This window comes from Lutra lutra, chromosome 6 (genome assembly GCF_902655055.1).
Source record: "Lutra lutra chromosome 6, mLutLut1.2, whole genome shotgun sequence".
Taxonomy (NCBI): domain Eukaryota; kingdom Metazoa; phylum Chordata; class Mammalia; order Carnivora; family Mustelidae; genus Lutra; species Lutra lutra.
This window is the reverse complement of record NC_062283.1, coordinates 28,503,394-28,526,738: the sequence shown is the minus strand read 5'-3', so window position 1 is coordinate 28,526,738 and position 23,345 is coordinate 28,503,394. Positions and strand designations below refer to the sequence as shown.

The 23,345-nt window shown below is 48.7% G+C and overlaps 2 protein-coding genes and 1 non-coding gene across 11 annotated transcripts; 2 read left to right on the top strand and 1 right to left on the bottom strand.

Moving 5' to 3' along the window:
* Positions 1 to 2,133: 2,133 nt before the first annotated feature.
* On the top strand, positions 2,134 to 15,894 carry MDC1 (mediator of DNA damage checkpoint 1). 9 transcript variants are annotated; one of them, XM_047732228.1, is made up of 17 exons: positions 2,290 to 2,422; positions 4,078 to 4,216; positions 5,101 to 5,481; positions 5,567 to 5,636; positions 5,949 to 6,966; positions 7,295 to 7,405; positions 8,125 to 8,190; positions 8,367 to 8,456; positions 8,991 to 9,224; positions 9,272 to 9,809; positions 9,921 to 9,964; positions 10,417 to 12,669; positions 12,751 to 12,870; positions 12,999 to 13,181; positions 13,283 to 13,408; positions 13,518 to 13,628; positions 15,643 to 15,894. In XM_047732228.1, the coding sequence occupies exons 2-17, from the start codon at positions 4,081 to 4,083 to the stop codon at positions 15,808 to 15,810; spliced, it is 5,649 nt and encodes a 1,882-aa protein (XP_047588184.1). In that variant the 5' UTR covers positions 2,290 to 2,422; positions 4,078 to 4,080; the 3' UTR covers positions 15,811 to 15,894. The 9 variants fall into 9 exon arrangements, with proteins under 9 accessions (XP_047588180.1, XP_047588184.1, XP_047588185.1 ...); XM_047732229.1 differs by having other exon boundaries at positions 8,364 to 8,456; positions 9,275 to 9,809; XM_047732227.1 differs by having other exon boundaries at positions 8,364 to 8,456.
* Positions 15,895 to 16,477: 583 nt separating this feature from the next.
* On the bottom strand, positions 16,478 to 16,550 carry TRNAK-CUU (transfer RNA lysine (anticodon CUU)). Its single transcript has one exon. It is a non-coding gene; the product is annotated as a tRNA-Lys (tRNA).
* Positions 16,551 to 19,493: 2,943 nt separating this feature from the next.
* NRM (nurim) lies at positions 19,494 to 22,543 on the top strand. Its single transcript, XM_047732317.1, has 4 exons — positions 19,494 to 19,787; positions 20,324 to 20,520; positions 21,117 to 21,293; positions 21,654 to 22,543. Exons 1-4 carry the CDS (start codon positions 19,655 to 19,657, stop codon positions 21,933 to 21,935), a joined length of 789 nt encoding a protein of 262 aa, XP_047588273.1. The 5' UTR covers positions 19,494 to 19,654; the 3' UTR covers positions 21,936 to 22,543.
* The last annotated feature ends 802 nt before the right edge of the window (positions 22,544 to 23,345 follow it).

Genomic DNA, 23,345 nt, shown 5'->3' with positions numbered 1-23,345 from the left:
CAAAGCCTTATCGAGGCTGGACCTGATTAGTCGATGCCAGTCACGTATAAGACATCCATTGGTCTCTGCTCGGATGGACGAACGCAAGCCTCACTGGGAGTTGTAGTCCTCCATTGTTGTCCGCGCTGCAAAATGAAGGGATGGATGGGTGGATAGTGGATTTTTGCTTTGGGGTTTTTTTTTAAGGTTTTTTGTTTGTTTATCAAAAATGGCCTTGCGCAAGTTTTCTTTCACCTATGCCTGAGTTTTTTGTACTAAAAGGGCGTAGTTTTCGGGGATACAGGAATTGGGATCCCTAGGGTGCCAGGCTTGGAAGGCGGAGTGGGCACGCCCTGAAGGCTCCCTACTGCGGTAGCTCTTGGGAAACGGGCTGCTTCGCTCAGCGAAAATTGGGGAGAAATGCGGCACCTTGCTCTGCTACCTAATAGCTGGTCCTTTGGTGACCCAGGACATGAACTCTAGTAAGATGCTGCTCCCCCAGACAGGAAGAAAGGGGGGATTGCCCTCCTGCTGTTTTCTTGGAAGTTTTCTAGTGATAACCTTTAGAAACAGAATTGTAGCAATGGTTTTTCAAATTAGAGATGTAATTGTCTGAGGGTGTGTTCACAGAGTAAGTTGAATGGTTTAGAAAAACTGGTATCTGGAATCTGTGAAGTCATTAGTTTCTGTCCATGTAAGGGGTTCTGGACTTTAGAGCAGCATTGAAGACACTGCTTTTGTCAGAGAACTATGGGATGAGGAGCCTGAATTTCAACGCCTTCCAGCCTGCCTCTAGACATTTTGGTGAAAGTGTTTTTCAGTTTGCTGAATTCTTTGACTACGTGGCTGGCCCTTGCAATCTTTCAAAAGCCTCAAGATTGAAACAAAAGAGGGGGGCGGATGGGAGAAAATAGAATGGGCTCAAGTCAGAGTGGCGTGCTTCTTAGGGGTTAATTCCTTTGATAGATACTAAGTGTCCGCCAATCCAGAAGCTAAGGATACAAAATGAGTAAAAATTGCTTCACCGTCTTCAGGATTTTGCAATTTGTTGGAAAATGTATAAACAATGGAGTGTGGTAAGCACTCTAATAGGACGTGTATCAAGGTTATTGTTAATTCACAGTGCATTCAACACATTTCTCCTTACCTAAACAAAAAATAGACCTCAACTTGTGTAAGACCTTCGCTACCCACTTAAAAAGAGAGTATTTTACGTTTCAGGGCATGATCACAATGAAAGCAATTACTTTATTGGGGCGGGGGGAGTTCAGAATTTAGAATTACAGGACTTGTTTCAGTTGTTTCTCCCTTACATTGGCTGTAGGAACCTCGGCAGGTCCTGTAACTAAGCAGACTTCAATTCCCTCTGTAAAATCTACTTCTCCCTATTTGATTGTTGTGATCGGAAGAAAGTGAGATAATGAATGCAAAAGGACTTCCTAAAGTACATACATAATCCAATTGTTACTATTCTCTTCTCGTCTTAGTACAATGAAATATGATTTTTATCAACCTTCCTCCACCTTTTGAAAGACCTCAAACTTTAAAATAGTTAACAAAACAACTCTCCCTCTTCGCCTACGGATCCTTAGGAAAATGACCTCCAAATGTCCATCAGGGATGTAGTCTCCGGGAGGAAAGGACAGAACTTCCACTAAAAAAAAAGAAAAGAAAAGAAAAAGCCAAATCAAAAGGAACTGAAGTTCCACGGCGATGGAGAGGCATCAAACGCCACGCCTACGGGCAGTTCTCCAAACTGCAGCCTCTGGCCACGACTGCAACCCGCGCCTCATTTTCGTTTCTCATGAGTCAGCGGACTCCATGTCTGGGAGGACCGAGGAAGGGTTCTACCGCCGTAGTAGACGCATCCGGCGACGGCACTAGTAAGCCCCTCTATCCGCCAGCGGCGCCCAGACTCTGTGGTCGCGGTTTGGAAATCTGCGCGGGAAGTGGGCAGCGGAGGGTGAAGCAGCAGTGGGTTGTGCCTTGGAACTGCCCAATCGAGGTGCGCCATTCCGTGCGCGCACCGCAGCCTCCGATTACTGCCTCCCTCAATCAATTTCAAGCGCCCAGGAAAAGCCGCCTCTTTGAGCTGTTAAGGGGGCGGGGGCGAGGCTCTGGCTGGGCCTCTGGGTTGGGAGCTTCGTCAATCGTCGCGCAGCGGGGCTGTGACAGGCAGCAGCAGGAGCCAATCAGCGTATCGGCGCCCTCTCGGCCCGCGCTCCAGCGCCACCGGGTCGCGGCCGTTACTGGTGGCGCGCGCGCGGAGAATCAAAGTAGGTGAGTTCTGGGGGGCCTCGCCCACCGCTTCTCGGAAGCCATCTTGGTTCTCTCGGAGGGCGGGAGGGGCGTGCCTTGGGTGCGACTGGGCGGAGGATACTTGGAAGTTTGTTTCTCGGGATTATAATACTCATCCTTCCTTGACGTCCCTCCCCGAGTTTAGGTATGAAGACGGGGAGACATGGGACCTGGAACCTGGAGGGAGCCCCCTGGAGTGGAGATCAAAGATGGTGGCCCACTGGATTGGCGCCAAGGGCCCTGGGCTCCCGCTGAGTTCTCCATTCTTTAGGCCAGAGTTAGCACTATCCCCATGGACGCGGCCTAATTTCCCTGTCAACAGTTAACCTCTGCGGTGGCATCTTTCGGAGTGATTTCCACCCATACTGTGTTGACTTTTCATCACCTTTCATTTGTCCTTTCATCAGGAGGGCAGGGTTAATTTGACGTTTGGTTTGTGAAGAATGTATCCCGAGCTCTTTGAACAGTACCCGGTGCACAGTAGGTACTGTCGAATGAATATGATGGGGCCTAGGGGAAAAGACACAGTTCTGCTGGTCCGGTTCTCCAGAGGGTCTGTGAAGGCAGAAATAGAATTAATGGTTACAATATAGTGAGAAGGATTAGGGGAAGTACAAGTTCAATGACCAATGGGGACCATGTGGGTAGACGAAGAACACTAGAAGGCAAGGGCAATTCCAGGAAAGTGACCTTTGAACTGAATCATAAACTATGGGTAAGAGTTGGACCAGAAAACTAGGAATGTAGGGCCAAGGAACTGGCTAAGGCATGCAGGTGTGGGGAACAACAGGAACAGGGTGTTCAGAAATTGGGAAGAAGGTCCATGCGGCTGAAACATAGGTTTTGGTAGAGGGGAGCAGGACCTGAGGTTCAGATAATGGAGGGTCTTGCTAAGGAGTTGAGATTTTATTTTATCCCGTGGGCATGGAAAGCCACCAAATATTAAACAGAGACAGTATCTTGGTGATCTTGGGCAAGTTCCTTAACCCACCTATGTTTCAGTTGCTTAGCCTAATAAATGGAATATAATAATAGTAGTTTACAAGGTTCTTGTGAGGATTAAGGGAGTCTCTCATTGTAAAGTAACTAGAGCAGTGCTTCACACATAGCAAACCTCTATGTATGTCAGCTGTTAGGATTCTTTGCAGCTTAGTTTGATCACACTGTGACGTTCTGGTAAAATATAAAAAACCTGGGTTTTGCAGAAGCACATTTATTCCTGTCCTTTCCACCTACCTGCTGTGTTATCCTGAGCAAGTCATTTAATATTTTTAGCTTTGGTTTCCCAAATGCATGCCTCATATGTCTATTATGCCTGACACATAACACAGTGCCCAACACACAGCTGATGCTTGGCAAAGTTTAGCTCCCTTTAAAATGTTTTTTTCAAACTGTGGGTTCCAACCCAGTAGTGGATAGTGAAATCAATTTAGTGGGTTGCAGATCAGCATTTAAACAATAGTGGATGGGGGAAAAAAAGAATGAAAACTGTCAGTGTATTGTATACCACAAGGCTAAGCATTGTTTCTCAAAATGTTTGTCTCTATACGTAAGCACATGCATTTGTATAGTTTGTGTACTTGGGACCTTCTAATATTTATTCCCTCTCCCGTAATATTTATGTTTATTATAATCACAAATATTTTTGAAATGTTTCAGAAAGGTAATAACAGGATGATTGTCAGAAGGAGAAATGTCAACCATCACAGCTCTCCAGATTTACCCCAGTTATCAGCTTCCTCTTTAAGGCTGTGTGTGTGGACCTGTGATAGAGATGATGATAATGCGTTTCCTTCCCAGGTCATGGAGGACACCCAGGCTATTAACTGGGAGGTTGAAGAAGAGGAGGAGACAGAGAGACCCAGTGAATCCTTAGGGTGTAGCTTGGAGCCCGTAGGGCGATTGCATATCTTCAGTAGTGCCCATGGACCAGAAAAAGGTCAGAGGTTATTGGATGCTAAAGTACTGGTATAGGCCTCTTATTTTTGTGGGGAGGTAGTTGGAGGGTTGTAAGAAGCTTATACATGTTTCAAGGAGATCTGAAAAAATGTTTCACTGGGAATGCAGAGGAGGGGCCTGATTGAGTTGATTGTTTCAGGCAAGTACCCTGGGCTCAGTGGGCTCAGTTTTACTTTGGTAGGAGAAGATGAAGAGATTCATATGAAAATCCAGCATGGTCTGGAAATGGATGGTGGTGATAGTTGCACAACAATGTGAAAGTATTTAATGCCACTGAACTGTACACTTAAAAATGGTTAAATAATAAATTTTTCATATATTTTACCACAACAGAAAAAAATCCAATATGGATGGATAGGGTATTGACAATGAATAACACATTGCTTATATTCTTCAATACTTAGGTCTTCTGCGGTCTTGTGTGTGTGTGTGTGTGTGTCTGTGTCTGTGTAAGTAAAGCGACAAGTTTATTAAGTGAAGATATAAGGAAAAGCTCTCAAGAGTGAGGGGGTCCTGGAGCCCCTGGGTAGCTCAGTGGGTTAAGCGTCTGCCTTTGGCTCAGGTCATGATCTCAGGGTCCTAGGATGGAGCCCTGTATCAGGCTCTCCACTCGGTGGGGATCCTGCTTCCCCCTCTCTCTCTGTCTGCCTCTCTGCGTACTTGTGATCTCTCTGTGTCTCTGTCAAATGAATAAATAAAATCTTTAAAAAAAAAAAAGTGAGGGAGTCCTGACAGGGTTGACTGTCTTTTGTTTTTCTTATGTGTGTGGGGATCTTGAGTTAGTAGTGGAGTACTTAATAGGAATATTTTCCTGATAGCAGGCCAAGACTCAAGCTTTAACTTATTTGCCTCTTTAATTCTTAGATTTCCCCCTGTATCTCGGGAAGAATATGGTGGGCCGAATGCCTGATTGCTCTGTGACCCTGCCCTTTTCATCCATCTCCAAACAACATGCAGTGATTGAAATTTTGGCCTGGGACAAAGCACCTGTCCTCCAAGATTGTGGCAGCCTCAATGGTACTCAAGTCCTAAGGCCTCCTAAGGTCCTAAGCCCAGGGGTGAGTCACCGCCTGAGGGACCAGGAGTTGATTCTCTTTGCTGACTTGCCCTGCCAGTACCATCGCCTGAATGTCCCCCTGCCCTTTGTTTCCCGGGGCCCTCTAACTGTAGAAGAGACACCCAGGGTACAGGGAGGAACTCAACCCCAGAGGCTCCTGTTGGCTGAGGACTCAGAGGAGGAAGTAGGTATGTCTGTGTATTGGGAGGGTGGGTGAGAAGATGGAGATGGTGAGTATAAAACAGTCAACTTACTCCTTTCTACTCTTGACAGATTCTCCTTCTGAAAGGTGTGTGATGAAAGGACCAAGGACCTCCCCTTTGGCAGCAGTAGTTCCAGAGAGGTGAGTGCCAAAGGGCCAGATACTTGAGTCTTCAAAAGGAGGAGGAACCAGGGACTGTAGGATCCATCTGCAAGAGATGCTTATCATGAAAGTGGGGAATTGCACATACTCTTTCACTCAGCTGAACTTTGATTGAGCACCTCTGATTGTGCCAAGTAGAGAACTAATTGCTGGAGAGAGGAAAAAAACACCCACAAAAACCAAAAAACAGCTACTGCCTTGTGTCTGCCCTTATGGAGCTCATAGCTGAGTGGAGTATTTCTTCTTGGGAAACAGATGCTATAGACTCTTTCCCTTCTCTTCCCTTTGCAGTGATGAAGAGGGGCCTTCTGCCCCAGATGGCCCTGGGCCACCATTTGCCTTCAACCTGGACAGTGACACAGATGAGGAAGAAAGTCAGCATCCAGCAGCAGGAGAGGCCTCCTTAGCTGCCAGAAGAGGCTCCACTGCAGAGACAGAACAGCCTACAGCTGTGGCAACTGAAATCCAGCTTGAAAAGGATCAGTGTTCAGTGAAGGAGAGGAACAATGGCACAGAAGTTGAGAGGGATGCAAGGAATGGGGTGGTCCCGCTTGGGGCCACTCTGGCAAGAAACCAAACTGCTGAGGAGGACAGTGACACAGATATGGATGAGAGCAGGCCTGCTGAGGTCCACTGGGAAAGGGCGCAGCCTTCTGGCTTCACAGACAGTGATACTGATGTGGAAGAAGAAGGGATCCCTGCAACCCCACCTGTAGTTCCTACGAAGAAGAGGCAAATCCTCCACGAAATTAGTAAAAAGAGTCCTCAGGCACCTGCTTTGGTACATCTGCAGGAGAGCCCAGCCAGTAGTGATACAGATGTGGAAGAAAGTGAGTTCCAACTGGCAGTCCCTCCGGAGAGAAACCAAGCCTCCGTGGTGATTGACAGCAATACAGATGATGAGGAAGAAGTCTTAGCAGCACTCACTTTGGCACGTCTGAAAGAGAGCCAAGCCGATACATGGAACAGAGATACTGATGTGGAAGAGAGCAGGGCCCAACCTGTGGCTCTTCTGGAGCAAAACCAAACCTCTGCTGGGAGAGACAGTGACACAGACTCGGAGGAGGAGGGGCTCCCAATCGAAAAGAAAGGAACTGTTCCCAAGTGTCATATAGACAAGGCATATTCAGAAAAAAGGCAGTCTCCTCTCCGAGACTGTGATCTAGGGGTAGACGAAGGTAACAGCTCACTTGGGGTCCATCTGCAGAGAAGCCAAGCCTCTGCCACAGTGGACATCAACACACAAGTGGAGGAGAAAGCCCTATCAGGACCAGCAATTACACTTGTAGAGAAGCATCAAGTGCCTATGGTATGGACAAATCAAACAAATGTGGAAGTGGAAGGGGGCCAAGCAAAGCTGCCTGTGATGCATCTAGAGGAAACCCAGCCTCCTTCCCCTGGGGACTGTGAGACAGATGCAGAAGAGGGCACATCCTTAGCAGCCTCAGTGGTGGCAGATATAGGAAAGTGCCAGCTTCCAGCAGAAGGGGACGCTGGGACGGAATGGGCTACAGCTGTTCTTGAGCAGGAGAGAGCTCTTGAGGCAAGGGCCCAGGGTGAATCCCTTGTGTCACAGGTGGAGCAGGATCTTCTCCCTATCTCGAGGGAGAACCTTACAGATCTTGTGGTGGACACAGGCACTTCAGGGGAACCCATCCAGCCGCAGAGAGAGGGAGCCCAGACCCCCACAGAAAGGGAGAGAGAATTACGTGTGGACAGGACCAAGGACTCTGGGGACAACCATGGTGGTAAGTGCTGGACTTCCTCCCTTGACTCCTAAAAGAATGCAAAAATAACAATAGTAAATAAATAAATAAAAGAATGCTTATAGGGTTTCCTAGTCTATTTGAGCTGCTATAACAGAAAGCCATAGGCTGGCTGGTTTATAAACAACAGAAATTTTTTCTTATAGTTGTGAAGGCTGGGAAGTCGCAGATCAGAGTGCCAGTATAGTCATGTTCTGCTGAAGACTGCTTCCTCTTCATAGGCAGCTGTCTTCTCACTGTGTCGTCACATGGCAGAACGGGCACAAAGGGAATTCTGGGGTCTCTTTTATAAGGGTACTAGTCCCATTCATGTGGGTTCTACCCTCATGACCTAATCATCTCCCAAAGAACTTACCTCCTAATAAAATCACATTGGAAATTAGGTTTCAACATATGAATTTGGGTGGGAATACAAACATTTGGTCCATTAAGAGGGCTTGGGGCTAGGGAGAAAATGGGAGAGAAAGAATATGGAAGTGTCAGATAAGACTTTTTTTTTAAGGTTTTATTTATTTGTCAGAGAGAGAGCAGCAGGCAGAGGGAGAAGCAGGCTCCCCACTGAGCAAGGAGCCCAACAGGGGGCTTGATCCCAGGACCCTGGGATCATGACCTGAGCTGAAGGCAGACAGTTAACTGACTGAGTCACCCAGGTATCCCCAGATAGGACTTTCTATTATCTATCTTATATTTTCCCCTCTCAGATTCAGAAGACCTGGACCTACAGGCTACCCAGTGCTTTGTGGAGAGAGAGAATCAGAGCCCAGAAGGTGAGGACATCCATGTCATATGGATGTTGGCACAAGTGGGAGCTGGGAGCCCAGACTGGTGGTCCTTGAAGGTTGTGAATACTGGTGTGGGTGGGCCAGGAGGCCAGGAGGCCAGGAATGGGAGCCCAGAGTTCTCTGGAGGAGCTATGCTTGAGCCAGCTTTTCTTGTCCAACAGTCCAGAGCATGGAGGATGAAGCTACCCAGGCCTTCCTGGTTACTCTACCCCAAGAGCCTGGCCCTTCCTGTTGCAGTTTCCAGGCCCCAGGTATAAGAAATTCTAGCCTTCATGCCCCTAACTTGGCATCATTGCTTTTCCCTCATGTTTCTTTCATAATCTTTGACTCTTCTGCTAATGTTTCTCCATCTCCATCATTTTTAAAGAGGCTGCTATGAGAACTTCTATGCGCATGTGGGGTCTTAACTTAGACAAATATTAAATGTAGTGATTGTCCTCTTTATTCCAAGCCTTCCTTTAATAATCCACTTAGGTTTATTATTCATTAATTTTTTCTTTGAAAGATTTTATTTATTTATTTGAGAGAGAGAGCGTGCGCGCGCATACCCACATGAATGGGGGAGAGGGGCAGAGGGAGAGGGAGAAGCAAGTTCCCCACTGAGCAGGGAGCCTGATGTGGGGCTCAGTTTCAGGACCCTGAGATCATGACCTGAGCTGGAGGCAGATGCTTAACTGACTGAGCCACCCAGGCACCCCTGTTATAAATTAATTTCTCTTAATCTTTTCTCAACCTATTAAATTTTCAATCTGCATTTCTCTCTTCTTTTGACTCTTTACCTCCAGGTGCCCTGGATGAGCCATGGGAAGTCTTGGCAACACAGCCATTCTGTCCGAGAGAGTCTGAGGCCTCTGAGCCCCAGCCCATTGCTGCCCATCTTGATGCCCATAGATTTTGCCCCTCTACACCTAGGACAACACCACAAGCCCAACATCCAGAGATTCCAGTTCATGAAGAGGCACTGGGGACTCAAGGCAGAGGGATGCAGACTGTGGAGAAAGGCATGGGTACACCAAGGGGTACAGAGGGGATGACCCCTGAGAGAGGACTGTTGAACAGGGAAACCAAGAATCTACTGGCAGAGGGGGTGACCCCTGAGAGAGGACTGTTGAACAGGGAAACCAAGAACCTGCCAGCAGAAGAGAGAGAAGATATTATAGAAGAAGAATTAACCAGAGGGAAACAGATGTTAGCTAGAGATAATCAGGGACAAGAGTCTGACCAAAAGGTAAAAAGCGCAAGTATTGAAAGGAATATGGAGACTTTAAACATAGAAATTGAGATACCCAGGGAAGTACAAGAGGAAGAGATAGGAAAGCAGACTCTTGCAAGAGAAGTATTTGAGAGAGAAGCAGAGAAACTAGTACTAGAGAGAGAAGATGAGCCAAGTGGATTAGGCATTGAGGTACCAGAAGAAAAACTGGAGAGCAGCCCACAGAGAGGGGAAACAGAGAAAGGGAGCCAGGACCAGGAAGGGCAGGCCTCCCATCTAACACCAGAGCCTAGAGCAGGGATAGGAGACCATCAGGGACTCACTTCAACCCCAGGAGCTTCTGGGAACCAGTCAGGTGGAACCCTGATGAGCCCCAGGAGGCAGCAGAGAGGTAAGTGAAGGCAGAGGGAAACCCAAATTGGTACACAGCCCTTGTGCTAATCAACGCCTAAGTGTCTCAACTCTTAGACCTCAGCTCCACTTGCTTTTACTTTCTCTCTAGGCCCCTGGACTTGCAAGATGCCACCTGCTGAGAAGGCCTCTGCGGTGAGAGCTGCGTTTTCTACCTCTTCACTGCCCCTTCACCTGACCTTGCTTTAGTCTACTCCTCCATCTTCCCGATTTTCTTCGGTTGTCACCATTCCTTAGTTGGCTTCTGTGCCTTTCCTTTCAACCTGTCATTTTCCATATCTGTTTCCCAAGTTCTATCTCCCTCTATCTGACTCAGAACGTCCATTTTTTCATGTCTTTTCCCTTTTTCCAACCATCCTTTTATTATCATCATCTATCTGTGGAGAACACTGCTGGCATGAGGAGAGGTCTGTGAGAATGAGGACTGCTCCCTCCCTAGGAAGTTCCCAGTCTCGTGGAAGGGAGGTCATAGATAAGTGAAATGCCAGGAACACACTCTAACCATAAACAAGTATTAAGAACATATCCAAGTACTGTCTCTCTTCTCTCTGCCTCTTCTTCCCTCACTTGCTTCTGTTTCTCCTCAGGGTGATCAGGAATCTGCAGATGCTTGTCTGCCTCCTGCAGTGCCTGAAGCCTCAACCCTCCACCACAACTCCCTCCTCTCTCAGAGTCAAAAACATCCTGTGCCCCAGCCCTTCCTTTCTCCCTCTCCATCTTCTTTAGAGCCCATTCCCAGGACCAGACAAAATGGGAATCAGGAAGTTCCAGAGACTACCTTGTCCTCAGACATGGAGCCTCTCCACTCAAAATCTAAAGTCAGGCTCCGAGGGTCCTCCAGGAAGACACCCTCTGCAGTTTCTTCTTTAGCCCTTGAACCTCACTCTACCATCCCCACAGACCAGCCCCTCAGTCCTGAGCTCACATCTCGAGTCACTCGGGGCAGGACACGTAGGTCCTCTGTCATGACCCCTGAACCAGTTGTCCCCACAGCCCCTGAGCTCCAGACTTCCACCTCCAAAGACCAGCCTGTCATCCCTGAGTCAACATTGCAGGTCACTCGGGGTAGAACACATAGGTTTTCTGTCAAGACCCCTGAACTGGTTGTTCCTATAGTCCCTGCAGTCCAGCCTTCCACCTCCAAGGAGCAGCCTGCCGCTACTGAGCTCATATCTCAGAGCAGGACCCGTAAATCTGTCAAGACCCCTGAATCAGTTGTCTCCACAGCCACTCAGGGCAGGGCACATAGGTCTTCTGTCAAGACTCCCAAAACAGTTATCCCCACAGCCCCTGAGCTCCAGCCTTCTACTTCCAAAGACCAGCCTGTCACCCCTGAGCGCACATCTAGGGTCACTTGGGGCCGTACACGTAGGTCCTCTATCAAGACTCCTGAACCAACTGTCCCCACAGTCCCTGAACTCCAGCCTTCCACCTCCAAAGACCAGTCTGTCATCACTGAGCCCATATCTGGGGCCACTCACAGCAGGACACATAGGTCTTCTGGTAAGACCCCTGAGCCACATGTCCCAACAGCTCCTGAAGTCCAGCCTTCCATCGCCACAGACCAGCCTGTCACCCCTGAGCCCACATCTAGGGTAACTTGGGGCAGGACACGTAGATCCTCTGTCAAGACTCCTGAACCAACTGTCCCCACAGCCCCTGAACTCCAGCCTTCCACCTCCAAAGACCAGCCTGTCATCACTGAGCCCACATCTGGGGCCCCTCATAGCAGGACACATAGGTCTTCTGGCAAGACCCTTGAGCCAGTTATCCCAATAGCTCCTGAAATCCAGCCTTCCATCTCCACAGACCAGCCTGTCATCCCCAAACCCACATCTCAGGGCAGGACACCCAGGTCTTCTATCAAGACCCCTGAGCCAATTGTCCCCACAACCCCTGAGTCCCAGCCTACCACCCCTGGAGGCCAGCCTGTCACCCCCAAACGTACATCTCGGGGCAGGACACCTAGGTCTTCTAGCAAGACCCCTAAATCAATTGTCTCCACAGTCCCTGAGCTCCAGGCTTCCACCCCTACAGACCAGCCTGTCACCCCCAAACTCATATCTCTGGCCACTCGGGGCAGGACACAAAGGTCCTCTATCAAGACCTCTGAGCCAATTGCCCCCACAGCCCCTGAACTCCAGCCTTCCTTCTCCACAGATCAGCCTGTCACTCCTGAGCCCACATCTCGGGCTACTCGGGGCAAGATACATAGGTCCCTTGTCAAGATCCCCCAACCAACTGAGCTCAGAGCCCCTGACCTTGAATCTCTCACCCCAACAGATGAGCTGGTCACCCCTAAGGCTCAGGGTTGTCAGGGTAAGACACTCAGGTCTTCTGGAATAAGTGCTGGGCCAGTTCTTACCACCCCTGAATTCCAGTCTCCTGTCCCCACAGACCAGTGTCTTCCCCCTGAGCCCATCTCTCAAGCCAACTGCAGCAGGAAGCTGAGGGCCACTAGGAAACATGGGTCCCTCACAGCTCCCATTGTCTGTGAGCCCTATTCTGCACTCCCTGAACCTAAATCTCAGTCCTCAAGGAACCAGAGACAAGGGGCAGTGAGAGTAGTTGAATCCCTCAGGACCACACCCAAGCCTGCCTTTGCCCAGCTTCCTGAGGCCCCCACTCATGCTACCCAGATCCGAAAGGTAGAGGGAGCAGGCAGATCAGAGTTCACCCCAAAGCCCCTGCCTAAGGCCTCTCAGAGCTGCAAGAGGCCTTTGGCTACTGTAGATTCACCCCCACTTCAAAAACGGCTCCAAAGAGGGGAAGTCACCCAGAAGACAGTGTTCCTCAAGGAAGAGGAAGAAGATCCAATGGAGAGGCCAAGGAAGGAGGAGGTGAGGAGAAGGCCGGGCCTGTGAAGCTAGGAAAGGGCTTAGAGACTCAGAAACTCCCAGCAAGATCTTTCTCAATCTCAGGATGTAGTGGCTCCAGGACCAGGCAAGAGAAAGAGAGACCAAGCAGAGGAGGAGCCCAAGGGACTCCCAAGCCGCAGCCTTCGACGCACCAAACCTAACCAAGAGTCCACAGCCCCCAAAGTAGGAGAAAAAGGGCATGGGGTTTGGTGGGAGACAGACAAGGGAGGATGGGAGGAGACCTAGGGATTTGGAGACAGGCGCGGATGGTACGGGTTGCTGTGACCAGCTCAGGTTAACCCCCTCCACAGGTACTTTTCACAGGAGTGGTGGATGCCCGTGGAGAGCGGGCAGTGCTGGCCCTGGGGGGGAGTCTGGCCAGCTCAGTGGCAGAGGCTTCCCACCTAGTGACTGATCGAGTCCGACGCACAGTCAAGTTCCTCTGTGCCCTGGGGCGGGGGATCCCCATCCTCTCCTTGGACTGGCTGCACCAGGTGAGAGTCTAAGAGAGGACATACCATCAGAGATAACTGATGGCAGAAGAGCTGGGTGGTGGGCTGGGCTGAGCTTGTGTGCTCACTGCTACTGTCCTTAGTCCCGCAAAGCTGGTTGCTTCTTGCCCCCGGATGAATATGTGGTGACTGATCCTGAGCAGGAGAAGAACTTCGGCTTCAGCCTTCGAGATGCCCTGAGCCGGGCTCGTGAGCGAAGGTTGTTGGAGGTGAGAGGCTGTCTTCTGCCCTGTGCTTCAGCCTTCCCTCCAGAGGCTCCTCAGCTATTCATGGCCTCTCAGGGCATACATTTATGGCCTCCACCATTCTTCCTCTTAGGGCTATGAGATCCACGTGACCCCAGGAGTCCAGCCCCCACCACCTCAGATGGGAGAGATCATCAGCTGCTGTGGAGGCACTGTACTACCCAGCATGCCCCGGTCCTATAAGGTATGAGTGCTGTGTTCTGGATCTGGTGAGGTGGCAGTTAAAGAGGTGGCTGGGGGGTGCCTGGGTGGCTCAGTGGGTTGGGCCTCTACCTTTGGCTCGGGTTCCTGGGATCAAGCCCTGCATTGGGTTCTCTGTTTGGCAGGGGGCCTGCTTCCCCCCCTACCTCTGCCTGCCTCTCTGCCTACTTGTGATCTCTGTCAAATAAATAAAATATTTTGAAAAAATAAAAAATAAAGCAAGTAAAGAGGTGGCTAGAATGGGAAAAGGTTGGAGAACCAAACATGGACGAGAACACAAGAAGTGAGAGGGTGAGGGGAAACTCTGTAGTATGTAAAGGGATAGGAATGAAGAAGTCTGCTGATTCTGAGTGGATTTTTATTTATTTATTTATTTATTTTAAGATTTTATTTATTTATATGAGAGAGAGAGAGAGAGAGATCACAAGTAAGCAGAGAGGCAGGCAGACAGAGAGGGGGAAGCAGGCTCCCTGCTGAGCAGAGAGCCTGATTCGGGGCTTGATCCCAGGACCCTGAGATCATGACCTGGGCCAAAGGCAGAGGCTCAACCCACTGAGCCACCCAGGCGCCCCTCGAGTGGATTTATTTTTATTTTATATTTTAAAATTTTTCAAATATACGCAAAGGGAGAGAAAACTTCTATTATCAGTGAACCTCCCATATATCAAGCACTCAGATTTAACAAGGTAGTTTAGACTTTGCTACATTTTCTCCATTTATCATTTTGTTCTTTGCTAAGTTATTTTTTTTTTAAGATTTTATTTATTTATTTGACAGAGATCACAAGTAGGCAGAGAGGCAAGGCAGAGAGAGGGGGAAGCAGGCTCCCCGCTGAGCAGAGAGCCGGATGCAGGGCTCGATCCCAGGACCCTGAGATCATGACCTGAGCCAAAGGCAGAGGCTTTAACCCACTGAGCCACCCAGGCACCCCTGCTAAATTATTTTAAAGAAACTGCAAACTTCATATTATTTCCCTCTCTATACTTAAAGTATACTTCTCTGAGATACTATGCACTTTCTTTTTTCTTTTCTTTTCTTTTTTTTTTTTTTTTAACATAATCACAACACCATTTTTGATCCATAACAAAATTAACAATAGTTTCTTGGTCATTTTCTTATATTCCATTAGCCAGATCTCACCAGTTGGCCAAAAATGTCTCTTTAAAATTCATGTCAGATGGGGCGCCTGGGTGGCTCAGCGGGTTGAGCCGCTGCCTTCGGCTCGGGTCATGATCTCAGGGTCCTGGGATCGAGCCCCGCATCGGGCTCTCTGCTCAGTGGGGAGCCTGCTTCTTCCTCTCTCTCTGCCTGCCTCTCTGCCTACTTGTGATCTCTCTCTGTCAAATGAATAAATAAAAAAAAATTAAAAAAAAATTCATGTCAGGGGGCGCCTGGGTGGCTCAGTGGGTTAAAGCCTCTGCCTTTGGCTCGGGTCATGATCCCAGGGTCCTAGGATCAAGCCCCACATCGGGCTCTCTGCTCAGTAGGGAGCCTGCTTCCTCCTCTCTTTCTGCCTGCCTCTCTGCCTACTTGTGATCTCTGTCTGTCAAATAAATAAATAAAATCTTAAAAAAAAAAATTTTTTTTTTAATTAAATTCATGTCAGGATTCAAACAAGACCCATGTATTGCCACAGTTGCATATCTCTTGATTCTCTTTTACTCTAGAAAGGATCTTCCCCAACCCACCTAGCCTTTTTTTTTATTCCATTGACTTCCTACAGAAACCAGGTCAGTTCTTTAGAATGTCTGAGTCTGGGTTTTTCTGTTTGCTCCTTTGTTGTGTAATTTATGTTGTTCTTTTACATTTCCTGTAAACTATAGTTAAATTTAAAAGCTTGAATAAATTCAGGTTCAGCTTTTCTGGCAAGAGTACTATCAAGTATGCTTCATATCAGAGGTCTATTTCAGTGATGCTAAAACTGATTAGTAGATTCTGAACCTACTTCTAGGATTATTTTTCACTTCTGACTTTGTCTTTGCTCTGTCTTTCCCCAGCCTCAGAGAGTTGTGATTACATGCTCCCAGGACTTCCCTCGATGCTCTATTCCATTTCGGGTTGGGCTGCCCATCCTCTCACCTGAGTTCCTGCTGACAGGAGTGCTGAAGCAGGAAGCCAAGCCAGAGGCCTTCATCCTCTCCACTTTGGAAATGTCATCATCCTGAAAACGTCACCACAGTACTCTTTTCCCTCCTAGACCAGTAAATAAAGTGTTAGAAAAGATTTGAAAGAAAGAACCTAGGGTTTTAGAAAGGTTTTGGATATACTGACCTGATTTGTCTTGGAACATGGGTGGGGCTGAAAAGGTTTACGGTAAAGGAAAAGATAGGGAGATTTAGAGCCACAGATTTCTTAAATAACCACTTAAGAGTTGGGTAATCCCATACTCATCTCTTAAGTGGCTACCCTTAGCAAGACTGATGTACTTAGTGCTATGAGGAACACACAGTGTCCTGCCTCCTGTTTGGAAACAAACCATTTCTCTTCCTCTTTTACTGGGATTCTTACTCATCTTCTGAAAGATAGTGGAAAGAATTTTAGTGTCAAGAACTTAAAGGGATGCTTGGAGTGGGTAATTTAAGGTTGGAATTACGGAATGCTCTAAAATATTTTCCTTTCTTCTCACTCGATCTTGTTAGAAGCATTCTTTAGCTTTGACTTTGAGCAAATTGCTACATTTTTCTGGCCTGCTTTTCCAGTATTTATAAAATTAAAGCTTAGGTTTAACTTCTGATAAATAAATATTCACTCTGTGCCTTATGGTGTAGTGCAGTTTTTTTTAACATACCTGAAATTTAAATTTTACTTATTTTATTTTTAAAGTAAGCTCTGTACCCAGAATGGGGCTTGAACTCACAACCCTGAGATCAAGAGTCTCACGCTCTACCAACTGAGCCAGCCAGGTGCCCCTTAAATTTAAATTTTAAAAGTTGGTTGATTACAATGATGGGGAGAAATTGGAACCTTTATTATACATTGCTGCTAGGAATATAAATGGTTCAGCTACTGTGGTAAGTAGTCTGACAGTTTCCCAAAAAATTAGACATAGAATTCCCAAATGACCCAGTAACTCCATTAGTAGGTATATATGCAAAAGAATTAAAACTTGTGTTCAGTCGGGCTCTCTGCTCGGCAGGGAGCCTGCTTCCTCCTCTCTCTCTCTCTCTCTCTGCCTGCCTCTCTGCCTACTTGTGATCTCTGTCTGTCAAATAAATAAATAAAAAATATTTAAAAAAAAAAACTTGTGTTCAAATACTTGTACACAGTGTTCATATCAGCACTTAACAAGAGCCAAAAGGAAAAAACAAAAACAAAAAAATAAGAGCCAAAAGGTGAAAAAAAAATGTTCATCAGCAGTTGAATAAATACATGTGGCATATCCACACGATGGACTATTATTCATCCATAAAAGGTGGTGAAGTACTGATTCATGCTACAGTGTTTTGAGGATGAACCTCAAAGCATTATGCTAAGTGAAAGGAGCCAGACACGAAAAGTCACCTTGGATGATTCTACTTACATGAAATACCTAGAATAGGTAAATGCATAGAGACAGTAGAGTGTGGTTGTCAGGAGCTGGGAGAAGGGGAAAATGTGTGCAGGGTTTTATTTTGGAATGCTGGGGTTTTACTTTGGAACTTGATAGAGACAGTGATTACACAGATTATGAAGGTATTAAATGTCACTAGATTTTTCTCTTTAAAATAGTTAATTTGGGGGCCTGGGTGGCTCAGTCATTAAGCATCTGCCTTCGGCTCAGGGCATGATTCCAGGGTCCTGGGATGAAACCCGCATCTGGCTCCCTGCCCAGAAGGAGGCCTGCTTCTCCCTCTCCCACTTCCCCTGCTTGTGTCCCCAATCTCGTTGTCACTCTCTGTCAAATAGATAAAATCTTTTTTAAAAATTTGAAATAGTTAATTTTGTTATGTGAATTTCACTTTAATTTTAAAAAGATGGGTGATTAGTTTGTGACTTTTCTGCAAGTGAATTATACTTAAGTTTGTAAAACTTTGGTGTAGTAGAATGAGCGCGAGCTTTACTGACTTTTAACACTGCTGACTTCTAAACATAAACATGTCTCAATATATGTTAAGCACAGCCATTGTAGGTGTGGCACATGGTAGGACCCAAATAAATATTAGTCCCATTGCGCAACTCAGAGCCTGTACTGTGTGAAACTGTCTATGGCCTGGAGGTCCAGGGGATTCCTTACAGTACCAGCTGCCTCTATATCCCTATTTAGCACTCATGTGCACTCCTAGTGACATTGAAGTGCCCCAGTTTAAATTTCTGGAGACTAGAGACCTTTTCTTACACTTCCAATAAATACTATAGCTTATAGCACAAATAAGTATCTCTATCACTCAGGGTCCCAGCAAGAAATGACGACACTGTCAAATTAGGGTAATTTGGAGAGAGTTTAATAAGTGAAATTTACAAAGAAATTGGAAGAGTGTAGAGAAATCATAATGTTGCAGTACTCCAGTACCTATAGCTCTTGTGACCACCTCTAAGTCCTAGAGGTTGAGAGGAGGGAGCAGTTTTGCAGAGAGGGCTTCCTCAATAAAAGCTGTGATTTTCATTGATACAGTCCATTCAGGACAACCTCTTGAAGCAGAAAGCAGGGTGGAGGGTGCATCTGGAGAGGAATCATAAGATGTCTGGTAACGGTTTACAACAGCATTGATTAAGAGAGGAAGGTAGGAGTACTGAGTCTTGGAGTGGAGGAATGTAAAGGCTATGGGATGCTGCCTGGCAATTGTCTCATTCATGAGCCGAAAGCATCTCATCTTGGTAAATTTTCTTTGTATTTCTTCTGTCTGTAAGCCAAAGGATTTCACTTAATGATGTCTAAGTTCCCTGCTATGGTCATAGCCACTGTGACTAGGTCCTTAACAACATGATCTTTAATTCTGATGGAGGAGGGGCACCTGGGTGGCTCAGTGGGTTAAAGCCTCTGCCTTGAGCTCAGGTCATGATCTCTGGATCCTGGGATCAAGCCCAGCATTGGGCTCTCTGCTCAGCAGGGAGCCTGCTTCCTTCTCTCTCTCTCTCTCTCTCTCTGCCTGCCTCTCTGCCTACTTGTGATCTGTCAAATAAAAATCTTTTTTAAAAAATTCTGATGGAGGAAAACCTTTCTTTTACTTTGCTTTTCAGAAGTATTAGTCTGTAGGTATTACAAACAGGTCTGAAGGAAAAATATGTTCAGACAAAAGACCTTAGCGATTTCTCACTAGTAAGTGGGGTCAGACTAATAAGCTTGCAGAGTGAAGTCATAGATAGTTATCACAGGCTTGGATAAAATTAACCTACAAAGTTCACAGCAAATACAATTTTCTATCACAAATATTTTAACATTGTTACTCTCATGATTTCAAATCAACAGCCTTTGGCATTATTAGAAATAATCTGTAAGTGTTACAGAGAAGTTTTCTGTCCTTGGCAAGTGGAGTGAACAAGTTACAGAATAAACATTATGGTAAAATAGTCACTAACTCTTTAACAAGATGTAATAGGTGATTCAGAGCTTTAGGTTCTCAGTCTGGGTCAACAGTCTTCCGTTCTGTCGCCGTTTATGATTGAAGTGTTAACTGAGGCTTTGTAACCTCTGACTCCGGCTAGGTTTTCTGGCTAAGGTTACAGAAAAGGGGGGTCATAATTCTCGGTTTCTACAAGAACCCTGAAAGAGAGGAACTGTCTTCATTTCAGCTGAGACAACTAGCCGAGCTACGATTCAACCCACACGAAGGGCTATAGAGCCGCTGCCCTTTCCATTTGTCACTCGGAATTCTAACTTTCCCTTCTGTGACGCAGAGACTGCGGTCTAGGTAAAAGCCCCCGCGACCCGCCCAGTGGGCAGAAAAAAGGGCGCGCCACTGACCCGAGCCCCGGCATTTGAGCGAAGGAGCCCCGCCTTTCTGGGCGGGACCCGAGGGGCGGGGGAGGGGCGGAGCCTGCGGCCGCGGGAATCCCAAGCCCGCCCCCTTCCCCACCCCTCCGTGTGTCGCCATGGCCCCAGCTCTGCTCCTGATCCCTGCTGCCCTCGCCTCTTTCATCCTGGCCTTTGGCACCGGAGTGGAGTTCGTGCGCTTTACCTCTCTTCGGCCACTTCTTGGAGGGATCCCGGAGCCTGGTGGTCCGGGTGAGCGGGAGGGATCAAGGATGAGCTCTGGGGATGGAGGTGGAGCCGGACGAGAGGGAGGGAGGGCGGGGCTTGGAGACAAATGACAGGGGAAGTCCGGGAGAGGGAACTAGAACCGCAAAAGCTGGAGAAGCTTCAGGGCAGACCAGAGGGCTAAATTAGGAACTCAGGGATTAGCGGTTTGGAGAGGCGAGAGAGTGAGAACTGGGTGGGGAGGAAAAGGGCGATAAGCAGAGGAAAGAAAGTGCTTTTAAAGAGAGGAATATGGAGGGAAGAGTGTTCGAAAGAGGGAGCATTTAGACCACGGAAACAAGAGGATCAGTCGCCTCTCCAGCCATATTCCTCCCCACCCTGAAGGAGGCCTGGGGAAAAGGGAAGAAGCAGGGAATGGAAAAGGTGGGCAAAGCCTGGAGATGAAGCATTAAGACTCTTGAAGCATTAAGGGGAAATGGCCTGGGGCCCCAAGAAGAGAGTAGGATAGGGAATGTTTCCCATAACCCTCTTGATCTTTTGTCCCTTTCTTCAACTTCCCCTAGATGCCCGCCAGGGATGGCTGGCTGCCGTGCAGGACCGCAGTATCCTTGTCCCCCTGGCTTGGGATCTGAGTCTCCTCCTACTTTTTGTGGGGCAGCACAGCCTCATGGCAACTGAGACAGTGAAGGCGTGGATGTCTCGATATTTCGGGGTCCTTCAGAGGTCACTGTATGTCGCATGCACTGCCCTGGCCTTGCAGGTATGAAGCCTTGGCCACTGAGTCCCAGGAGAAACTGTCTGTGAGAAGGGTGTCCTAGACTGGAGCGGCAAAGGGCCTTCTGAAAATGTGGGTTTAGGAAGAGAACTGAGGGTGTTGAGGACTCCAATCTCAGCTTTCATTCCTCCACAGTACATATTCTCCTTATCAAGAATGGTGTACCATTACTCATTCCCCAAGCAGATATGTGCATTCTCACCTTTGCAACCTTGTTCATGTTGTTCTGCTTGAGATTCCCCTTGGTAACATCTCTTTCAGTGCTACCCTTTCTTTGAAACCTCTTCCCTAGGTCTCAAGAGAAGGCTTCCCAGTTAGCATTCACTTGTCTTCTCAGTGAGTGCTTGGTACTTTATGTACCTATCTGGTTACCCCCATCCGGTCTGCAAGCCCTCAGGGTAGATATAGGTCATCCTTACATCCTTGGGACCCCACGTAGGACCCCCTATGTTCTGACTGACTGTGATGTTCATGGTAGAGGTGGGGAGAGCTGCAGGCCAGCCTGGGGTGGGGGGCAGCCTCTGGGTCTAGGTCTTTCAAGGGTAGGCTGCTGAGATACCCAGCCCCACATCCTTCCCCAGTTGGTGATGCGGTACTGGGAACCTGTACCCAGAGGCCCTGTGTTGTGGGAGGCTCGGGCTGAACCATGGGCCACCTGGGTGCCCCTACTCTGCTTTGTGCTCCACGTCATATCCTGGCTCCTCATCTTCAGCATCCTTCTCGTCTTTGACTACGCCGAGCTCATGGGCCTCAAACAGGTGAGGCTCCCAGATTCCTACCTGAGACCTAGGATTCCTTCCAGAATGCCTTTTTCCCTTCCAAGGATTTCCCTCCTCCTTCTCCTATGCTCTTCCACCTTCCTCTTCTTTCAACTCCCTTACCTACTTACCTTTCTTATAAGACAGTCTCCCCTCAGCGTTCGGTCAAAGGCTGAAACCATGGGCCTGCTGGGACTGGGGAAGGTTCATGAACCAGAGATGAGGATCAGGGGTCCTGGTCTCAGAAGGGTGGTCCTTGGGCCTGAGTTACAGAAGGGGAAGTTTCCTGGAAGGGGAGGAAAGAGGTCGCTAAGTTGCAAAAGGGGCTTGATCCCATTTCTAAGCTGTTCTCCCTCCTAGGTGTACTACCATGTGCTGGGGCTTGGTGAGCCTCTGGCCCTGAAGTCTCCCCGGGCTCTAAGACTCTTCTCCCATTTGCGCCACCCAGTGTGTGTGGAACTGCTGACGGTGCTGTGGGTGGTACCCACCCTGGGCACTGACCGCCTCCTCCTTGCTCTCCTCCTTACCCTCTATCTGGGCCTGGCTCATGGACTTGACCAGCAAGACCTCCGCTACCTCCGGGCCCAGTTACAAAGAAAACTCCACCTGCTCTCCCGGCCCCAGGAAGGTGAGGCCGAGTGAGGAGCTAACCTGGTTCCAAGCCTGGCACTTTCTCTCCTTTAACATCCAGGCCCTGGCTGCTTCAGACCAGAAACCCAAAATTCATGGACTGAAGGGGCTGTCCCTTCCCCTGTTTGAGCTTCCACTCCTTGGGCCCAGCTCCATAACCTAAATTCTGAGTTTCAACCACTGGACTCCAAGCTCTACTTCTCACCAGACTGGAAGAGGGGATGGGGAACTTACCTGTCTCCTCACACTTCAGGGCTTGACACCCCCCACCGCCCGCAACACACACACCTTAAGAACCTCCTCATAAGGAAGAAGGGAGGGCCTGACCACTTCCCTCCCACTGTTACTCTCTTCTGCACCTCAGGGATCCCCTTCTCCTCTGGCTTCCCCTTCTAGGAGTGGGACCAGGGTCTGCAGGTTTGATAGTGCCTGCCCTTCCAGGCTCCAAGTGCCAGCCCCCTGACTAGCCTTGCCGGTTCCTTAGGCCCTGGCCCTAGGCTCTGTCCTCTAACCTAGTTGAAAGGATCCTCCTGCTTTTCATTTTGGGTGACTAAGAGCTCTCTGCTCTCCCGAGGAACACGCGCAGCAGAAAAATAAAATTCAACCTGTTTTTTTCTACATATGGTATGCAGTCTATCGGTGTTTCTCTAGCTAGAGGGCTGACTTTGGGAAGGAGGGCAAGCGGAGCCGGGCGCATCAAACTGGAGTCTGGGCAGCCACCGCGCCCTCTGGCGACCGCTGCCGTCAGGCCCAACCCCACTTCCCCAGAGAGGCCCAGTCCCCCTTCCTCCAAATCCCCCAGTTTCCCTCGCTGCAGAGCAGGGAACCCAAGGGAGACAGGTTGAAGCCAAAGAGTGGGACAGCAGCTCTGGTGTGGGATCCAGTTCCCATAGCTGTTGGCTTCTGAGTACCTCTACTGCCGTCCCGCTCCCCACGGGCCCACCACAGCCTGGTGGCTGCCCTGGACCCCGCAGTAACAAAGGCCGGCCGGGGGAGGCAAAAGCGTGGGGAGGAGCAGCAGGAGATGGGAAGGGCGGGCCCGACTGTAGCAGCTGCTGCTTCCTCTCCAAGTCCCTCGAGGGGCCTGAGTCACGGGCGGCTGCCTTGGGTCGGCGAGATCGGGGCGAGGGTCTGGACACCTGGGTTCTCCGGGGCTACCGAGAGGGAGCGGGGCGTGGTCCATGGGGACAGAAATTCAGGGTCAGGGATTGCGGCGGGAAAAGAGTCCGCGAGCCTAGTCCCACGCGAGGTCTCTGGAGTGAGGCCCCGCCCCTCGGGCCCCGCCCGCGCCCCCTTCCCTCTCCGCATTGTCCTCAGACAAAGCGGTCGCCGCCCCCCGCCCGGCCCCCAGGTCTCTGTCTCGGTCCCTCCTCCTCGACTCCCCTCTTTCTCTCCTCCTCTTCTTCCCTCCTCCCCTCCCTC

What these genes read in the sequence shown, in the direction of transcription:
- MDC1 (XM_047732224.1), top strand. Translation starts at nt 4,081, where the DNA reads ATGGAGGACACCCAGGCTATTAACTGGGAGGTTGAAGAAGAGGAGGAG. An exon ending in GCAGCAGTAGTTCCAGAGAG is followed by an intron (nt 5,637 to 5,948) that starts GTGAGTGCCAAA and finishes TTCCCTTTGCAG; the next exon opens with TGATGAAGAGGGGCCTTCTG. An exon ending in AGAGAATCAGAGCCCAGAAG is followed by an intron (nt 8,191 to 8,363) that starts GTGAGGACATCC and finishes TTTCTTGTCCAA; the next exon opens with CAGTCCAGAGCATGGAGGAT.
- NRM (XM_047732317.1), top strand. Translation starts at nt 19,655, where the DNA reads ATGGCCCCAGCTCTGCTCCTGATCCCTGCTGCCCTCGCCTCTTTCATC. An exon ending in CCCGGAGCCTGGTGGTCCGG is followed by an intron (nt 19,788 to 20,323) that starts GTGAGCGGGAGG and finishes AACTTCCCCTAG; the next exon opens with ATGCCCGCCAGGGATGGCTG. An exon ending in GCACTGCCCTGGCCTTGCAG is followed by an intron (nt 20,521 to 21,116) that starts GTATGAAGCCTT and finishes ATCCTTCCCCAG; the next exon opens with TTGGTGATGCGGTACTGGGA.